Genomic DNA, 20937 nt, shown 5'->3' on the forward strand with positions numbered 1-20937 from the left:
CGTTTCGAAGAACCTCGTTTTATTTTTCTGCTTTCCAATTTCCGTAAAACATTTGATTTTATAGATGCTGAAGTTCCTATTAATCTTCCATTTCTACATGATAACTTTAATTTAAACCCTTATATTTTATTAAAAATTGTCACTTTTGAATAATGTTTTTTAGCCAATATTAATCATGTGACTTTCCAAATTGCAAGTCTAATTTTCTAACAATCTCATTGGTTGCTCGTAATCACATATCCAAGCTGCTTTTCCCCCCAGTGACTGACTGACATGGCTCTGGATCAACACCAGTAAATGCAGGCCCGTGGGGCAAGAATTTAGTTTTTACACTAATAATTCATGAGCAATGTCACGGGAGATCAACGCGTTTACCCTTAAAAAAAAATCGATTTTCCACTGGTACATTCCCTCAACTTACCACCTCTTAGGGTTTCAACTTCAGCTTTCTAAAAATGTATTTTTCTGTAATCTTTTGCTTCTATTCATGGCAGAATATACAATCGTGCATTAAACTGCTGGTGCAAGTGCTCTCCCCCCACTATATTTTCCACAATCTCTGGCTCAACTACGCCTTTATCAAGACGCTGTGACCAGAAATCATATTAGGCACTACAACATGCTTTGATTTATCACTGATAGCTATTAAAAAGAACATTCCTAGATTGTTACAGCTCTTTCCGATGCTGCATATTCAAATATGCAGACTGCTAGCTTTTCCAGTTCACTTTCAAGAGCAACTGACTATGTGACTCACTCAAATATCTGTTGGCTCCATAGAGGTAGAGTTCGCTGCCCCAGGGTCCATTTCTGAGCAGCAAAAAAGCATCTTCACAAGCGGACTTTGCCATCACTGGATTAGCAAGAAGCTGGGATGGGATAAGAGTGTTCCAACTCCGTGCTCAACAGCTAGTTTTCTTAAAATTTCTTTTGGTACTTTTTGGAGGCTCGAATTTGTTTTATATTCAATGTTTGTCAATTTTAAGGTATCAAATTTGGATTGTAAGTCCAAAGCAAATTTGGCAAGCAGTTGAATCACAAATTAGAGAAACAAAATGTGAACAATTTCCCTGTCCATCTGCAGTGCAGAATGGACTGTTGAATTTTTGAAGCTTTAAGCAGCAGAGTAGCTATCCTCTCCTCTGTAATTTCCTACAATTAAAGGTCCATCTATCTCTTGGGCCTGGATCACTGTAGGTATACAAGAGATTGACTGTCAATTTTATTTTAATATATATACCCACCAGAGGCAGAGTCTGGATTAGAGTCATAGTGTTATACAGCACAGAAAGAGGCCCTTCGGCCCATCGTGTCCGCGCCGGCCATCAAGCCCCGTCTAGTCTAATCCCATTTTCCAGCACTTGGTCCGTAGCCTTGTATGCTATGGCGTTTCAAGTGCTCATCTAAATGCTTCTTGAATGTTGTGAGGGTTCCTGCCTCTACCACCCTTTCAGGCAGTGAGTTCCAGATTCCAACCACCCTCTGGGTGAAAAAGTTTTTCCTCAAATCCCCTCGAAACCTCCTGCCCCTTACCTTGAAACTATGCCCCCTAGTTATTGACCCCACGGCTAAGGGGAAAAGTTCCTTTCCATCTACCCTATCTATGCCCCTCATAATTTTGTACACCTCAATCAGGTCCCCCCTCAGCCTTCTCTGCTCCAAGGAAAACAACCCCAGCCTGTCCAGTCTCTCTTCATAGCTGAAGCGCTCCAGCCCAGGTAACATCCTGGTGAATCTCCTCTGCACCCTCTCCAATGCAATCACATCCTTCCTATAGTGTGGCGACCAGAACTGCACACAGTATTCCAGCTGTGGCCTAACTAGCGTTTTGTACAGCTCCATCATAACCTCCCTGCTCTTATATTCTATGCCTCGGCTAATGAAGGCAAGTATCCCATATGCCTGTTTAACCACCTTATCTACCTGTCCTGCTGCCTTCAGGGATCTATGTACATGCACACCAAGGTCCCTCTGATCCTCTGTCCTTCCTAGGGTCCGACCATTCATTGTGTATTCCCTTGCCTTGTTAGTCCTCCCAAAATGCATCACCTCACACTTTTCAGGGTTAAATTCCATTTGCCACTGTTCTGCCCATCTAACCAACCCGTCCATATCGTCCTGTAGCCTGAGGCTTCCCTCCTCGCTATTTACCACTCCACCAATTTTCATGTCATCTGCGAACTGGGTTGCTTATTACGTTTAATAAGGACAGTAATCCTTTCAAAAATTCCAGCAAAAGTACCTTTAAAACTGAACAGTGTTGAGATACAAAAACAAGAGTGTCGAGTTGAAAACAGATAAGCACAAAACTAGAAAAAAAGACAGAATGCATGTCAACCATTGGCTTTAACTGAAAATTAAGTATCTGCTTAGTGTGCTATTTTATGGCTCCTGATATTTTCTTTTGAAGTTCAGCAGTTCCCAATTTTCTCCGCTCCTCCTGAAAAGCCAACTCTTGCTAGAGTCGCCCTCTGGTGTCTCACCCAAATAGCCATTCGTCATGTGTAAGCAAAAAGAGTGACTTTCAGCAGGCTACTCCTGTGGTAAGTTATGGCCAAGCCCAATCCTGCCCTCATCAGGCCAGTGGTCGTTAAATAGTGATCAGAAGCAGGAACGCTGGGTGATTTTTCCCATGCCTACCCAGACAAGTGAGGTCAAACACTCTTAAGCACTTGTATTGTCCAGCTGATAACTTAGCATGAACTGAACCTAGGACCTTCTGGTCTTTATGACTCAGTTTCACATTGGACAGTGCTTTTATCGGTTTGGTCATTGGTGGAGCCCACTTCCCAACTTGCAATAGAGAAAACCAGAAGCCCAAGAGATGGATGAATTTATAATTGTAGGAAATCAAAGAGAAGAGTCCGGCTGCTCCATGTGTTACTGAAGGTTTCAAACGTTGTTAGTGTAGAACTGGGATAGACTTGTCACATTTCATCAGAGTCACCTTCATTTTTACATCAAAGTACACTCTTTTAGGTGCGAAATGCTCGGTTCTTACCTTGCTCATTGCCCCAGGTTGGGGTCCTTTGAGACCTGCTGCCATCTGAGGTGGTCCCTGGGATAACGTATCAGCGAGTAGGTTGTTTGTGTTGGACATGCCTGGGCTGGAGTACTGTACGTTAGGTCTGCCCCTTCCAGCACCAAGAGAACCATTCATCACTTGTCCCTGCATCATGCCCTGAGCATTGCCACTGTTCATCAGGGCTGGATTCATATTAGCATTCATGCTCATCCCAGCCTGGTTGGTTGGGCTGTTTACACCAGGCATTAGACCTGTTGCTGGCGTATGAAGCTGATCATGTTTCTGTGGGTTCACAGACTGCGGTGTTGGAGGTCTCTGGTTTGCTCCGCTTGCTCCCATCCCCATATTAGGAGGGGATGTAAGACCACCTTGAGTTAGGGGGCTCTTGACCATACTACTTAAGCTTCCTATACTGGGACTGTTCTGTTGACTTTGGCTGCCTACTGACTGCACTGGACTATCCATGGATCGTGATGAGGCACCACCAGAGCTGACTGCCCCATGTCCCATATTGATACTGGAACCACTGCCTCTCAGAAGTTCCGACAGTTGTTTGTGCTTCGAGGCAGCATCCTGCACCATGCCAACCCCAGTAAGCTGAGCCAGGTCACCACCGTTGGTCAGTCCCAATGGATCTGAACGGATCAATTCATCTGGTAAGTCATTCTCAAGGTCAAATAAGGATCCAAAATCTGAAAAGAAAACAAACACAAATTACAAATGACATCATTTTCAGGATGTCTACATTTCATTCTCATTTTCTACACCAGCTGGCCGTGCACTGCTTGGGACCAAGAGGAAAGGTTTGATGGCGGGGCGGGGGAAGAAAGAGGGTAAATTGGTCAGATCCTAGGCTGCTGCTAAAAGGTGTTGTTGAGTGGCTGCAAGGAGGTTTGAGAGCACCAACTGGTGCAAATGCCACATCCAATCTTGCTCCCCCATCTTGGAGAATTTGTTCCTACTTTGCACTACCTAAGCAATGCAGGCCAAGATTGAGAATTTGTAGTAGGAGAAATTAAACTGCATACCTCAACTCTAAAAATATGCATTAGTGTTCTAATGTGGAGTGCCACTGAGCCACCAATTAATTATACTTTATTGAACATCAGATATTTGACAAGGCATCATAGATATGCTATATTTAAATGCAAGGAATTTGTATAGCATGGCATGGCATGAAACCATACAATAGGAAAGATAAACATTCACTACAGCAAGTTAAAAATCTACCAATTTACGAATCCCCTTTTTAGTACATTATTTTTTTGCACATCCTTTTTCCCTTAATCTTTCCAAGCCATACAATTTCTGGAGCGGAGGGCAGGCTTCCTGCACCCAGAGTTGAAGATAACACTCCATCAAACTATACCCACCCATTCCAAATGGACAAGCATTTGATTGATGATTTTTGACAGCAGCCACACTCAGATCAGGAACTTTCTAATGTTGCTAATAACAGATGCAACCCCATGTCCAGTCTTTCCATAGGACGTTAATACCCGAGAGTGCCAGAGATACTGAATATTTAGCAAATTTTACTGGAAATTGTGATTCAAAATGGTTTCCCATTCATGCCATAGCTAATTACATGCTCACCATGCATCACAATTCAAACATTATATTGCAACGCAATGATGCTCAGCTCCAGAGTTGCAAACCTGCAGTGCACAGCTTCCCGACATAGAACCACAGAAGTTTACATCACAGAAAAGCGACATTTGGCCCATCACGCTGGTGCCAACTGTTCGCTAGAATAATCCAAAACTAATCGCACTACCCTGCTCTCCCTCAGAGCCCTGTTATCTTCCTCTGCTTCAAATATCTATCCAATATTCCCTTAAAATATGCAATGGTCTCTGCCTCAACCACTTCCTGTGGCAAAGCAACCCATGCTTCAACACCCCTTTGTGTAACTAAACTTCTCATCACTCTCAGTGACTTATTTTAAATTTATGACTCCTCACCATGACTCCTCCCCAACCAGAAGAGTCCTTCCCTATTCTGTCAAAACTCTCCAAAAAAAACTATTAAAATTGCTCTTTAGGATTCGCAGCTTCAAATGGAAATAGACACAAATCTCAATTCTCTCTTCATACAGATTCCTATCCCTAGTATCATCATGGTGAATCTAAGACGGTATGCTCTCTATGACTTTAATATGCTTTTCATAAAGGGTCACCTTAACTGCCGCCTAATCACGGTTTGGTACAAATGTATTATTTCTTTACTCTAGTACTCTATTCCTCCATTTAGGAAACCCAAAACACTATCTATCTGCAATCACACTTTCACAAATTGATTTGAACTCTAGGCTTCTCGGGGTAGCCATCCCTAGCGGGGCGGATATTCCGATGCCTACGGGTGTGTACACGCTGTGTACGCACCCGTAGGGACACCGGAAATGCCGGTTTCAGGCATGCACAGCAAACCGGCATTTCCGATCCATCAAGAATGCTCGACAGATCAGACGCCTGCCCTAGAGAAGGGCCTCCGCGGGCAGAGAGTTCCGCTTTCTGGAGACCTTCCGCCCGCAGAAAACCCTTAGAATTCTTACGCCTGCTTTTACCAGGCTAAGAGTTGAAAAAAGTTTTTTAAAAATATATATTTTTTCACTCATATCATTTAAAAAATACTTTAAAAAAGGTATGTTTATTTTTTAGCCCCGTAATAAACTAATTATTTTTTCAAAAAATAAATTTGTTTAAAATATTTATATTGTAATTTCAACTAATTTTAAAAAAGGTGATTTTAAAAAAAAATGTATTTAAAGTTTTACTATGTTTTTGGGGTGATCGCCATTCATATATGACAGGTCTATCTGTCAAGTCTATGAAGGGAGATTCCCTTCTTCTATTGGCTCCCCATGGCCCACGTGATCCCAGGGACGCTTGCAAACTGCCGGCACCTCTGGGATACATGGGCCCTGCACATTTGGGAGTTTGGAGAGGCCCAGGAACGGAAGTGTAGGCGCCTCGGGAGCCCTCAGGTAAGTTCGTAGATTTTTCCAGATCGGAGGCCTCCGCACAGAAAATACGGCCCATCATCTTTTTATTGAGTGTATACTTCCATTCCTCAATATTCTTCCCAAAATGTACTGCCCGACACTTATCCATATTAAACTGCATTCACCACCTGCGCTAACCATGGTCTCCCTGAAATCTTTTCCAGTCCTTCCCATGTTGGTCAAACCTCCTACTTTTAGGTTATCAGGAAGTGCTGAGTTTTATTCCCTATGCCCACGTCCAAATCATTTAAATATACAAAGAACAAAACTGGACCCAGCACTGAACCCTGGGACATACCACTTCTGTCCCCTTCCAATCTAAGCAACACCGTTTACCGTAACTCTATTTCCTGTAATTCAGTCAACATTCCATCCATGCTACGTTTCCTTTTACCACAAGTTTGAATTTTTCAGCCATTTTACACCTTATCAAATACCTTTTGAAAATCCATATACTCTACGCTACATCTACTGCATTTCCCTTCATCTATCCATTCCTTCAAAAAAGCCTATTAATTTTGTTAAACACTGCTTGCCTTCAACAAATCCATGCTTGCTGTTCTCAATACTCACGCATTTCTAAATGCTCATTAATTTTATCTCAAATTAGAGACTCCAAGAGTTTTCCCACAACTGACATTAGCCTAACTAGTTTTTGTTACCTATTTTACCCTTCTCTCCCTTCGTGAGACAAGGTGTTAAACTGGCAACTCTCCAGTCCCACAGTTCAATTTGCATATTTAAGGAAGATTGAAAAATCATGGCCAGAGCCTCTAGTATCCCTTCTGACTTCTTTCAACAGCCTCTGACTTCTTTCAACAGCCTAGGTTGCATGCCATCAGGGCCCTTAGCTGGTATTTTTTCTTACAACCAATTTTTTTTCGACAGTTATCTCTAACTTATCTATATCTGCCTCAAGCAGACTTTCATTCTCACTTCCACCATTACTTGTGGGAAAAATAATCAAAATATTTAATATCTTCACCATACCAATGAGGCATCCTCCTTCATCCAGAGTAGTCCTACCCACTCATTATTCTTTTACATCTTATATGCTCATGAAAGCCTTTAAATGCATCTGCCACCCTTATCCGATATGCACCATTTGTTTTAGATCAGCCAACAACTTGCATTTGCAGGTTATTTATTTTTTGGGGGGAAAAGGAAAGACAACAGGAGGGAATCAACAAAAACACGCCTAGTTTGTGTCTTCCCACTACAGTATCGTTCCGTCAGCTACCCATAATGCAAAATCCAATTTAGTCATGAAAAAGCCTCAAACACTCACCTCCTGGCTGAAGAAACTATGTGGTGGAATTTACACTCATTGGTAAGAAAATGTTATGATAATATTCAGTATAATAAAGCTCAATAAAAATGTATCTTCATTTCTGCTATTTTTAAAGCATGTGAAGTTACATAATTTGCTTGCAAAACAACAATACTTTAATGCTAATTAGCTCAATAAGAAACTCTCAATACACGGAGATTTAATAAGAAACCAAGGACATGATAAAACTCCCACTTTGCTACTTTAGAATCGTTATACAAACAGAAATGTTAATTACAGTAGACAGTTAGAAGAAGGGCAGCAGGCGCATGGGAACACACCACATCCAAGTTCCCCTCCAAGTCACACACCATCCTGACTTGGAACGATATTGCCAATCCTTCATCGTCGCTGGGTCAAAATCCTGGAACTCCCTCCCCAACAGCACGGTGGGAGTATCTTCACCACACGGACTGCAGTGGTTCAAGGAGGCAGCTCACCACCTTCTCGAGGGCAATTAGCGATGGGCAATAAATACTGGCCTTGCCAGCGACGTCCACATCCCGTTAATGAATAAATAAATAAACTTTCAAATACAGATTAAAATAAAAAGATTTTTCATTCAAACATTTTTTCCAGTCGGAAACTCAGCTTGCTTTGGATCTGCCCTAGGGAGTTTCAAATCATCGTAGCTTGACTCTTGAACCTAAAAGAAATGGATAAGTGGCACAGGACACTGGCCTTGATTTGCCTGTAGTCGAAAACATCTAGAGAGGAGTTCTGCCACGCCCTGAAGGAGGGACCATTTAAAGAGTGTACTGCACTGCCACTAAGTTCCACCAAGATATTCTTCCATGTTAAGTACTGGAATGTGAGGTATATCTTCTGGACTCTACAGAATTGCAGATTTCCTATGAATTTCAGCTACACAGAGCTAGCCCTCCTTCCCATCGTTGGTAGAAAAAAATAAGGAGGCCACACATTCCTCAGAAAATAAGAGTCTAAATGGGTAGAGGAGCAAAGGGATTTAGGGGTACGGATACAGAAATCGCTAAAAGTAGTTATGCAGGTTAATAAGGCCATAAAAACATTTCTAGAGGGATAGAATTGAAAAGTAGAGAAGTTATTTTAAACTTGTATAGAACCTTCGTTACAGTACACTTGGAGTACTGTGAACATTTCTGGTATAAAAATATGGAGGCACCGGAGAAGGTGCAAGAAAGATTTACAAGACTGATAGCAGAACTGAGGGATTATATCTGTCAGGAAAGAATGAACAGGCTGGGGCGCTGATCTCTAGAAAAGAGAAGACGGAGGGGTGACCTGAGGCCTTTAAGATCATGAAAGGGTTCGATAGGGTAGATATAGAGATGTTTCCACTTGTGGGGGAGACCAGAACAAGATGGTCACCAATAAATCCAATAAGGAATTAAGGAGAAACTTCTTCATTCAAAGGAGTAGCAAGATTGGGGAACTCGCTAGCACAAGTAGTTGTTGAGGCGAACAGCATTGATGCATTTAATAGGAGGAGTCGGCCATGCGGCCCCTCGAGCCTGCTCCACTATTCAGTAAGATAATGGCAGAACTTCTACATCAACTCCATCTTCCCGCCCCATCCCCATATCCCTTGATTCCCAGAGAGTCCAAAAATCTATCAATCTCAGTCTTGAATATACTCATCGTCTAAGCCTCCACAGCCCTCTGGGGTAGAGAATTCCAAAGATTCACAACCCTCTGAGTGAAGAAATTTCTCCTCATCTCAGTCCTAAATGGCCGACCCCTTATCCTGAGACTGTGACCCCTGGTTCTAGACTCTCCAGCCAGAGGAAACATCCTCTCAGCATCTACCCCGTCAAGCCCCCTCACAATTTTATACATTTCAATGAGATCACCTCATATTCCTCTAAACTCCAGAGAATATAGGCCCATTCTACTCAATCTCTCCTCGTAGGACAGCCTTCTCATCCCAGGAATCAATCTAGTGAGCCTTTGTTGCACCCCCTCTAAGGCAAGTATATCCTTCCTTAGGTTAGGAGACCAAAACTGTACACAGTACATAGAAACTAGGAGCAGGAGTCGGCCATTCGGCCCTTCGAGCCTGCTCCGCCATTCAACGAGATCATGGCTGATCATCCAAACCCTAGCACCCGGTCCCTACACCGACAGCCATCCCACCCGCGCTCTATCCCCGTAACCCCACGTATTTAATCCCCCCCAACACTAAGGGTCAATTTTTATCATGGCCAATCAACCTAACCCGCACATCTTTGGACTGTGGGAGGAAACCGGAGCACCCGGAGGAAACCCACGCAAACACGGGGAGAATGTGCAAACTCCACACAGACAGTCACCCGAGGCCAGATTCGAACCCGGGTCCCTGGCGCTGTGAGGCAACAGTGCTAACCACTATGCCACCGTGCTGCACAGTACTCCAGGTGTGGTCTCACCAAAGCACAATATAATTGCAGCAAGACTTCCTTACTCTTATATGCCAACCCACTTACAATAAAGGCTAACATACCATTTGCCTTCCTAATTGCTTGCTGTACCTGCATGTGAACTTTGAGATTTGTGAACAAGGACACCCAAATCCCTCTGAATACCATTTTCTAGTCTCTCACCTTTTTCAAAAAAGGGGAAGCTAGATAAACATATGTGGGGAAAAAAGGAATAGGTGGTTATGTTGATAGGGTTGGGCGGGGGTGAGGGAGGAGGCTTGTGTGGAGCATAAACACCAGCATGGAACAGCTGGGCCGAATGGCCTAACTCTGTGCTGTACATTCTTTGTAATTCTACACAATCCTCCCCAAAACATCTTTCAGATTACAAAGAATAGGGAGAAAAAAATGCTCAAGGTATTACAACAAAAGCATGTGTCCCTAACAGTTATGGAACAAATGGCACCAGATTCACAGTAAGCAACAATCCTTGTAACGTGGAACAGTAATTATTTTGAAGGTAGGAGACAGGAAATGGGGATAAATTAAACATTCTCTAATTGGCAGGATGTGACAAATCGTGTCCCCCAGTGATCTGTACCGAGACCTCAGGTTTTCACATATATACGACTTGAATGAAGGAATAGAGCGCTCTATATCCAAATTTGTAGGTAGCACCATGTCTGGAGGCAGTGCAAATTGTGTAGACGGGTGCAGGAAGTTACAAAGGGATGTAGACATAGACAGACTAAGTAAGTGGGCAAACTATGGCAAATGAAGTTTAATCTGGGCAAGTGCGAGATTATCCACTTTCGATCTGAAAAAGGGAAATCGGAATATGTTCTTAATGGTGAGAGACTAGAAGCAGTTGAGGAGAAAGGGATTTAGGTGTCCATGTTTACTAATCATTAAAAGCCAGTGCACAAGTACAAAAAAGCTAATGGAATGTTGATCTTTTTCTCCAGGGGATTGGAGTTCTAAAGTGAGGAAGTGATGTTTCAGTTGTACAGAGCCTTGGTCAAACGCCATCTGGAGAACAGCACTCCGTTTTGGGCACCGAACCTCAGGAAAGATATATTGGTGTACACTTAGCTTGTATCCCCTTGAGTTTCGATGGTTGAGGGGTGACCTAACTGACAGAGTAGATACCGGGAAGCTATTTTCTCTGGTGGGGGAATCCAGAACAAGAGGGCATAATCTAAATGGACTAGCTGTAATTTTAAGGAGTGAAATCAGTATGTACTTTTTCCACACAAAGGGTAGTGGAAATCTAGAATTCATTGCCCAAAAGAGGGGTCAATTGAAATTTTCAAGACTGAGATTATTTTTGGTTAGCAAGGGATAAGGAGTAAAGGCAGATAAATGGAGTCAAGGTAGATTTTTGTTGGGTAAGGGTATCAAGCGATATGGGGCAAAGGCAAGTTAATGGGGTTCAGGTACAGATCAGCCATATAGGCTCGAGGGGCTGGAAGTCCTACTCCTGTTCCTAAATAACAACACTGGCAATGGATGCTAAAGTATGGCATTTTTTACTGTTACCAATTCTCTACAACTCAAAGCTTGACAAATTCCAAGTTCAACCAGATCTGCTGAGGTTTGTGTATGTTTAGTAGTGACAGGGAAGGAGAGGAAACACTAACTTAACAGAAATGTCATTTTGCCATCAGCTGTTAATATTCACCTACTTGAGTGCCCTTGGTCATTGTTGACTCATATCTCTCATAAAAGTATACAAGGTAAATACATTTGAGAAATAACAGCTGTCTTATGAAATGCAGGTCCAGATGGCAATTAGCTGAGGTTTTTCATATTTAACAGCTACCAAATCATCTAAATACAACTGCATCTCAAAAACTTTCCCAAAACAAAAACAGCATGGCAGAATGATAGCTATCAGGGAGCATTTTGCAATGATATCCCAAACTTAATTTCAGGAACTTTAAATGTTTTGAGTCACTCTGGTGTCAACATAAAAATAGGTACCGTTGAGGCTGATAATGCACTGTCAGCCTATCAAACTGTTCTATGATGGGCGGAGAGAGGGGCAGTGAGGCACCAAGATACAAATCTGATTTTAAGCTTCTTCTGACGAACTCTTGTGGTTTATACCACAATGGAACTCTTACCAAGCTTACAAGACATCTGGCTGGATCTAGGCAGAAGTTTTACTGCATCAACAGGTTTTTGAATAAAAGATCCAGGACCCTCCCACTTTGCTACCAAATAGGCATCTGAACCCCTTTTACATTAAATAATGAGCGCCTGCAGGAGCATTCAAAGACCTTGTGAGCCACTGTCCCTACATACTTTCCTTCCTGCCATATTTCTTAATCAACTCCCATTGCTAAAAGGGAGATATTTTGGCACTGTACTTTTAATTTTAACCCGAGTCAGCAGTTCATAATACACACATTATAGGTGACCGATGTCACCCTGTCATTTATATTAAAGAGTGCCATTAACTATGGGAGTACTGTGTCTGCAGCCAATAGGACACCATTAGGAACAGGAGGAGGCCATTCAGCCCCTCGGGCCTGCTTTGCCATTCAATTAGATCATGGCTGATCTGTACCGCAACGCCATTTTCCCACCTTTGCTCCATATCCTAACAAAAAACTGATCTATTTCAGTCTTTAAAGCTCCGACTGACTCAGCATCCAGTCTTTATGAGGAGGGGGAAAGAGTGTTCCAAATTTCTTCTACTCTTTGCATGAAGAAGTGCTTCCTGATTTCACTCCTGAATAGCCTGGCTCTAATTTTAAGATTATGTGCCCTTGTTCTCGATTCCCCCACCAGAGGAAACGGTTTCTCTGTATCTACCCTATCAAATCAGTTTAACATTTTAAACGCCTAGATCAGGTCTCAATCTCCTATACTCAAGGGAATACAAAGCCAACTTTCAGCAACCTGCCCTCATAATTTAACTCGCTAAGCCTCAGTATCATTCTGGTGAATCTGAGCTGCACCCCTTCAAGGCCAATATATCCTTCCTGAGCTGGTGTACAAAACTGAATGCAGGACTTCAGTACTACCAAACTGATACCTGGGATGGCAGGAATGGCGTATGAGAAGAATGGAATGTTGGCTTTTATTGCTAGGGGGATAGAATATAAAAACAGGGAGGTATTGTTGCAGTTGTACAAGGTATTGGTGAGACCGCACCTGGAATACTGCGTACAGTTTTGGTGTCCATACTTAAGAAAAGACATACTTGCTCTCGAGTCAGTACAAAGAAGGTTCACTCGGTTAATCCCGGGGATGAGGGGGTGGACATATGAGGAGAGGTTGAGTAGATTGGGACTCTACTCATTGGAGTTCAGAAGAATGAGAGGCAATCTTATTCAAACATATAAGATTGTGAAGGGGCTTGATCGGGTGGATACAGGGAGGATGTTCCCAATGATGGGTGAAACTAGAACTAGGGGGCATAATCTTAGAATAAGGGGCTGCTCTTTCAAAACTGAGATGAGGAGAAACTTCTGCACTCAGAGGGTAGTAGGTCTGTGGAATTTGCTGCCCCAGAAAGCTGTGGAAGCTACATCATTAAATAAATTTAAAACAGAAATAGACAGTTTCTTAGAAGTAAAGGGAATTAGGGGTTACGGGGAGCGGGCAGGAAATTGGACATGAGTCTATATTCGGAACGGTCATGGCCCTGTGGGTAACGGAGCGGGCCCAGGGGCCGTGTAGCCTGATCCTGCTCCTACTTCTTGTGTTCTAATTATGTGTTAGATTTCAGGAGATGGTTCTATTCCTGTTCCTGGCTGGGGTGGAGATCACCTTTTGCAGAAGGTAAGTACTGTAGAAAATATAGGGACAGTGATCTCCTGGACGAGTTTCGATCGCCTAGATGGGTCGGAGAGGAATTTCCCACATTTTTTTCTCCCAAAGTGGCCATTGGGTTTTTTATCTGGTTTTTCGCCTCTCCCAGGAGATCACATGGGTTCGGGAGGGATGTAGAGTGATAGTAGATTTGAGGTTTGGATCAGATCAGCCATGATCTTATTGAATGGTGGAGCAGACTCGAGGGGCCGATTGGCCTACTCCTGCTCCTATTTCTTATGTTCTTATGATTGGGCTTGTACTCACTGGAGTTTAGAAGAATGAGCAGGGATCTCATTGAAACTTATAAAATTCTAACAGGACTAGACAGACTAGATGCAGGAAGGATGTTCCCGATGGCGGGGGAGTCCAGAACCAGGGGTCACAGTCTAAGGATAAGGGGTAATCCATTTAGGACAGAGATGAGGAGGAATTTCTTCACCCAGAGAGTGGTGAACCTGTGGAATTCTCTACCACAGAAGGCAGTTGAGGCCAATTCATTAAATATATTCAAAAAAGAGTTAGATATATTTCTTAAGGCTAAAGGAATCAAGGGATATGGGGAGAAAGCAGGGACAGGGTACTGAATTTGGATGATCAGCCATGATCTCATTAAATGGCGGAGCAGGCTCGAGGGGCCGAATGGCCTACTCCTGCTCCTATCTTCTATGTTTCTATGTTTCAGATGGGGTCTGACCAAGGCTCTATACATTTCTAACATGGACGTGTCTTTAGACTTTCCATGATGTTAGCAGAGAATTCACAAATGGCAACATCATCAGCCAGTGATCATGCTGGTTACTGGGAGGCCTCCTTATAGATAATGCAGATTTAACACAGAAATGCAGAATTAAATGAAGTCATGGCCAAAATGCAAATAATTGTCAATTATGCCTTTAGTGCACAATTTCAAACAAGATGAAATACTGCAAGATTAACCTTCTAACATGTAGGAATGCGATGAACTTAAATGCCATTATACAAATTGAAGCATCAGAACTAGCTCAACTGCAGATATCACTACCAAAAACTATCACAATTAGTTTATCTACACCAACACAGTCATAATACAATGGTTAAATGTCAGTTTGGCAATAAAAGTGAAATCTATCTGCCAGACTATGCATCCAATAACATACACACAATACGACAACAGGCATGACGTTATGCTGTTGCCTAATGCACTGAGGTGGATACCCTGCACCCTAAAATTTAGAATCCATTATAGCCAGGTTTCATTTTGTGATTCTGAGGAATGACCCTGCTCATCACTGATTACCAGACATAACAAAAGTATTACCTGTTGATGAGTTGGCTGAGAGTACAGAAAAGGAAGTCCATTAATGGTGTAATACATTGCAGTGTAAGAGGGCAACCAAACTCCCAAGTGATTTGTTGGACTCAGGAAATAGCAGCGATGAGAAATATACATTTTTTTTTTACAAAGTGTATTTGTTGCAAGAAGTCTCTGAAGTCAGGTTAGAGATGGCATGTTAAATTAATATCGGAGTTTTACTCAGGTTTTAGCGGACAGATTTCCTCACCTCCCCAATAAATGTAACCCATGAAATAGTTACTAACCTAACCTCATGCGACGAGGAAGAAAAATAATGAACGGAAGTAGTAAAAGGCTTTGAATGGTTACTGTGGTGCAGCACTGATGTTTAAAATTTTATGCCAAACATGTCACCTGGCTTAAGCAGTCGGAATGGATCTCTGAGAACTAAACCAATGAATACAGATTTCACTGCAATTACTAGTAAATCATATTTCCTAAAGAACATTATTTTCTAAGATAGTATGTACTATTAAACTGGTACTTCCGAGCAGTTGTCAGACACACCAAGAATGTGGGTTTTTAAATTTTTTTTTTTTTTTTTTTTTTTTTTTTTTGGCAGGTCCCTGAAATAGGTGCAACCTCCACACTAATATCAATGAGAAACAGGAATTTGAGAAAATCATTATAGTGAATACTAGATTCAGAGAAAATACATACAAACACAGACAATAAAAAAAGGGACAAGCTAACAGTGAAGACTAATTTTTTTTAAAGAATCTTTGGTTGCACATACACAGCTGCTAGCAAAGACTAGGCTTTGCAGGAAGCGATATCCATTCCCGATTTTTAAGTATTCTGATTTTAGGGTTAAACCCCATAACTACCAGAAACATCAACTCCAGCTTACTGCAGTTCTGGTGTGCAACATTCCGGTTTATGCACACATCATCACTTCCTCTTCTCCCCATACTGACAATCAGCATCTTCAGTCACCTGCAACCTGTTCAGATTGCTGAATGAACCTCTGTGGAGGAGGCAACGCTGAGGATGAAGCTAATGATGAACATCAACTCCATTTAGTATTGTAATTTGTAAAGACTTTTTTTTGTTTCTTCCAAAACTATTATTACGAAGACTTCGCTTTAACCTGGAAAAGTACATTTGCTTCCAGGTGATTTATTCAACATGAATTCTGCAAAAAATAAAACCTAAAATACAGAAGGCCTATCCATATGGAGTCAAACGTGGAAACAGCCCAATTATTATCAAGGAAGTTCTTCATTCCACACAACATTTTCTTGCTCAATAATCGACAACAATTTCATGATATTTGAGTTTACAGTGAACTTTACGTAGTCCTACTTCACTAAAGATGACAAACAGAAAAGTCCAAACCGAAAAAAAAAGGATTTTCTTTAAAAATCACAAAAATAATTCTCAGTTAGCCAGTTTGGAAGTATTTACAGACAGTGATTTAAAAAAAGGTAATTCATTAGATATAAAGTATTGATATATCCTGAGAACACAGGGTTCTATGCCAATGTTACTTTTCTTCTTAAAAGTCACATTTTATGCAGTCACTGCTTCCATCTTGCTTAGGCTGGTGTGCATTTATGCAGAAAATCTATTACTCAAGAAAAATTGAGAAAATTCAAAGCAATTTTAGGACCACACACCTGGCATCCAATTCACGTACAGAATTCACTTCTGACTCAGATTATCAGTTATTTGCAGAGAAATGAGCATCAAAAGCGAAGTATTTCTGTACAGAAATTGTAGAAACGGTTTGGTGTAAAGAGCAGGGTAGAATGCAAAGCGAGAAAATGTACTCGTGCTTGCATATTCCTTTTTATTTATTCTTGGCATGTGAGCATCGTCGGCAAGAACAGCATTTATTGCCCATCCCTAATTGCCCTTGAGAAAGTAGTGGTGGGCCTTATCGCTGCGGTCCATGTTTGCGAGCCACTTGAGGGCAGTCAACCACACTGGTGTGGAACTGGAGCCACATATAGGCCAGAATGAGTAAGGACGACAGATTTTCTTCCCTAAAAGGGCATTCATAAACCAGTTGGAGTTTTAATGACAATCTAACAGCTTCGTGGTCACTTTTACTGATAACTCGCGTTCTCTGGATTATTAGTCCAGGCCACTAACATAGTCACTACACTAACATATCTGTATCCCAAGCAAGTAAAATAAATTGGCTCATAAACAAGCACCTTGTCTCTATATAGATAGAATATACAGCACAGAAAAAGGCCATTCAGCCCAACTGGTCCATGCCCGTGTTTACACTCCACACGAGTCTCCTCCCACCTCTTCATCTAACCCTTATCAGCATAACCTGAAACATATACAAAACAAGAGCTATTGTTTTACATCATTACCGTTTATGTAAAGCTCCCAAACCTGCAAACTTTACCACCTAAGGGCAAGGGCAGCAGGCGCACTGGAACACCATCACCTCCAAGTCACACACCATCCTGGCTTGGAAATATATCGCCGTTCCTTCATCGTCGCTGGGTCAAAATCCTGGATCTCCCTCCCTAACAGTACTATGGGAGTATCTTCACCACACGGACTGCAGCAGTTCAAGGCTGCAGCTCACCACCACCTTCTCAAGGGCAATCAGGGATGGACAATAAATGGTGGCCCTGCCAGCGACGCCCACATCCCGTGAACGAATACAAATATTTTGAAACAACAAGTAACCAAGTATAATTTTTCAGTAAACTATTCCCATCAGCGGACACGATTATAAATAAAAACAGCAAATGCTGGAAAACACTCAACAGGTCAGGCAGCATCTGTGGACACACTATTAGAAATATGGCTTCATGGTAATACAAGCATCAAGAGGCATATTGTACAAAAGCAAGGAAGCTATGATGAACCTTTATAAAACACTGGTTCGGCCTCAACTGGAGTATTATGTCCAATCCTGGGCACTGCACTTTAGGAAAGATGTAAAGTCCACAGAGGGTGCAGAAAAGATTTACGAGAATGGTTCCAGGGATGAGTGACTTCAGTTAGGATAGACTGAAGAAGCTGGGGTTGTTCTCCTTGGAGCAGAGATGGTTGAGAGGAGATTTGATAGAGGTGTTCAAAATCATGATGGGTCCAGACAGAGTAGATAGAAACTGTTCCCATTGGCAGAAGGGTCGAGAACCAGAGGACACAGATTCAAGGTGATTGGCAAAAGAACCAACGGCGACATGAGGGAACACTTTTTTTATGCAGCGAGTGGTTAGGATCTGGAATGCACTGAAAAGGGTGGTGGATGGAGATTCAATCGTGGCTTTCAAAAGGGAACTGGATAAGTACCTGAAGGGGGAAAATTTGCATGGCTACGGAGAGAGGGCGGGGGAGTGGGACTAGCTGAAGTGCTCTTGCAGAGTGCCGGCACGGGCTTGACGGGCCGAATGGCCTCCTTCTGTGCCGTAACCATTCTATGATTCTAAGTCTCAGAAATACACATGAAAAATCAACAGTAAGTATATAAACAGCTCAAGCTTAACTTTGGATTCACTTTTAAACCTTCAGCTTTGCAACACAAAGCCACAGAGCTGTTATTTCTTATATCAACATAGGAAAAGCCTTGGGTTATACAAGTCCCAAATAACACATCATTTAGGCTTGCAAGGCCCCCTAAAACTCACTAAGAGTACCGACAGGGTTGTCACTAGGTTTATTTAGGGAGCTGGTACCAATATGCCTCTCATGACTAGTACCTTAGCCCAGTGTTTTAGAATTCAAAAATCCTCTCTCCAACCAGAACCCAAGTTCGAAAGATCAAAATCTATATTTACTGCTCGATCTTTTTCACAGTGCAAATGGAGATAGCATGAAATTTCACAGACATTACACCTGACTGAAATCCTGGTGACAACATTGGTGCAATGTACATCCACACAAGCTAGGTGTAACCATAGGAAATTTCCCCGACACTAGCATACCAATAAGGAGCTATTTACGAGATGAAGATTTACAGCAATGAGGCGATTTATAAATAAAAATACCAACATTTATAGAACAGAAAATGACCAGAAAGCAGATTTTTAAACTTTAGCAGAGAACATAAAAAAGGAACTCTTGCTGCCAAGTATTTGCAATAAAACAAAAATACATTCACCAGACGGTCAGAAAGAAAAATACACAACTTATATACACAACTAGCATATTTAATATAAAAAGTCCAAAACCGTGTCATAAATGAAAAGACGGAGTGGACACCCAACTCTACAGGTAGAGATTGAGGGGTGACCAAAATACACGGCAAAGAGAGGGGTTTTGGGAAGTGATTTAAATGGGAACAGTTGGAGTTGCTACTCTGGGATAGGCAGCAATGGGTGCCATAGTGAGCATGACAGAGGGTGCAAGCAACGCAGCAGGCTCATTCAGGAGGTACTTGAACCTTGAGCGGTGACAGGAGAGAAGGAAGATTGGGGAAGAAACGAATAATGGAAGCCAAGCTGTTGGAGGAGGAGAAAGCGCTCCTAGTTCTTTTCACATTATGGTCAGTTACATGTAAACCTACTGTAATCTAATTTGGAGTTTTCCCCCCCACATTCTAATCACAGTAATCAGAATAAATTGACATGTAACTGTTTGCTATTCTTGAAGCACAACAGCTAGTTTTACGCTTCAGTAGATGGAACACCTTAACGTTAGGAGAAATATAGTACTACTACATTAAGGAATGGGTAAATTAGGATAAATGCCTTCCACAACGCTAAGTTTCTTCAGCGATTCAGACCATGATAGCAAAGCTGGGGCATAGAATCCAGTATAAATGCAACTTCTTAAAAAAAAAACACCACCAGAATAGTACAGTTCCTAGAAAATCAAACTGGAAAGAGGATCCAGCAGTATAAATGAATTCAGCAGCAGCAGCAAGCAGGTTCTGAAGGCAGCCACCAATATCACTAACAATACTGTACTACTCAGCAGCTTTTAGGAAAAGCAGAAAATAAGAGCTTCAGGTTATATATTTTTTAATCCCATCTATCTGTGGGTCTTAAAGTGCTGTTAGTAATTAAATTGGCAGATTTCTACATTTATTACAGGCTATAACTATCGGGAAAGACCGAACAAGCTGGGGCTCTTTTCCATCGAAAAGAGAAGACCAAGCGGTGACCTGATAAAGGTCTTCAAGACTATGAAAGGGTTTGATAGGATAGACAGGGTAGACAGAGAGAAGATGTTTCCACTTGCAGGCAAGACCAGAACTAGGGGCCATCAATATAAGACAGTCACTAATAAATCCAATAGGGAATTCAGGAGAAACTTCTTTACCCAGAGAGTGGTGAGAATGTGGAACTCGCTACCACAGGGAGAGATGAGGAGAATAGCAGCAATGCATTTAAGGGGAAGCTAGATAAGTACGAGGGAGAAAGGAATAGAAGGATTTGTCTATGGCGTTAGATGAAGAGGGGTGGGAGGAGACTTGGGTGGAATTGTTGGGCCGAATGGCCCGTTTCTGTGCTGTAAATACTTTGTAATTACTGTGAAATCCCCTGTTCACATTAGAGGCTAACAGTGTGGATATGTTCAACTCCTTAAAATTCATAGAATGTAGAACACTGCAAAAATCAAGATGTATAATGGGAGTTACTAGCTGAAGCACTGGCAATAGGTAGGAAATTAATGAGCAATACTGTTAACATGAAAAATGTCATTTTACCCTATGCTGTTAAATCCAATTAAAGCATTGCAACTAATGAACAATTATGAAAGACACTGCTGATAATTTAATCTATTAGGTAAATTGTGAAATTTTCTAATTTTTCTTCTCAAAGCAAAAATATCTTACTCTAATGTCACACTATTCAACAAAACATCACCAATACACGTCCTTCAGGAAGATGTTTTTAAGCATGGATTTAAACAGCTTTTCAACCCTGGTCTGTATATCCAAAAGCTCAGATTTCTGATAAATTCAGTTCACAATTGGTAAATATTTTACTGTTCCTGACATAAGGTACTACATAATTATAAAAATTAGTGAAGTTGCAACATTAAGACTTTGCACTTAACTGTTGCAAAATTGATTTCTCCCCACCCCCTGCATGTTCTTGTTCTCAAAACAAAAAAATTGCA

General features: G+C 41.7%; 1 protein-coding gene across 3 annotated transcripts in view; it reads right to left on the minus strand.

Moving 5' to 3' along the window:
* Positions 1–20937, minus strand: part of LOC147099001 (histone acetyltransferase p300-like) — a 131571-nt gene that overhangs the window by 90039 nt on the left and 20595 nt on the right. For all 3 annotated transcript variants that reach the window (XM_085969519.1, XM_085969518.1, XM_085969520.1), the window contains exon 2: positions 3002–3717. In XM_085969519.1, coding sequence (XP_085825645.1) covers positions 3002–3717 — 716 coding nt within the window. The remainder of the gene's footprint in view (positions 1–3001; positions 3718–20937) is intronic.

This window comes from Somniosus microcephalus, chromosome 28 (assembly GCF_052327205.1).
Source record: "Somniosus microcephalus isolate GS21.2 chromosome 28, FLI_Smic_1.0, whole genome shotgun sequence".
Classification (NCBI taxonomy): Eukaryota; Metazoa; Chordata; class Chondrichthyes; order Squaliformes; family Somniosidae; genus Somniosus; species Somniosus microcephalus.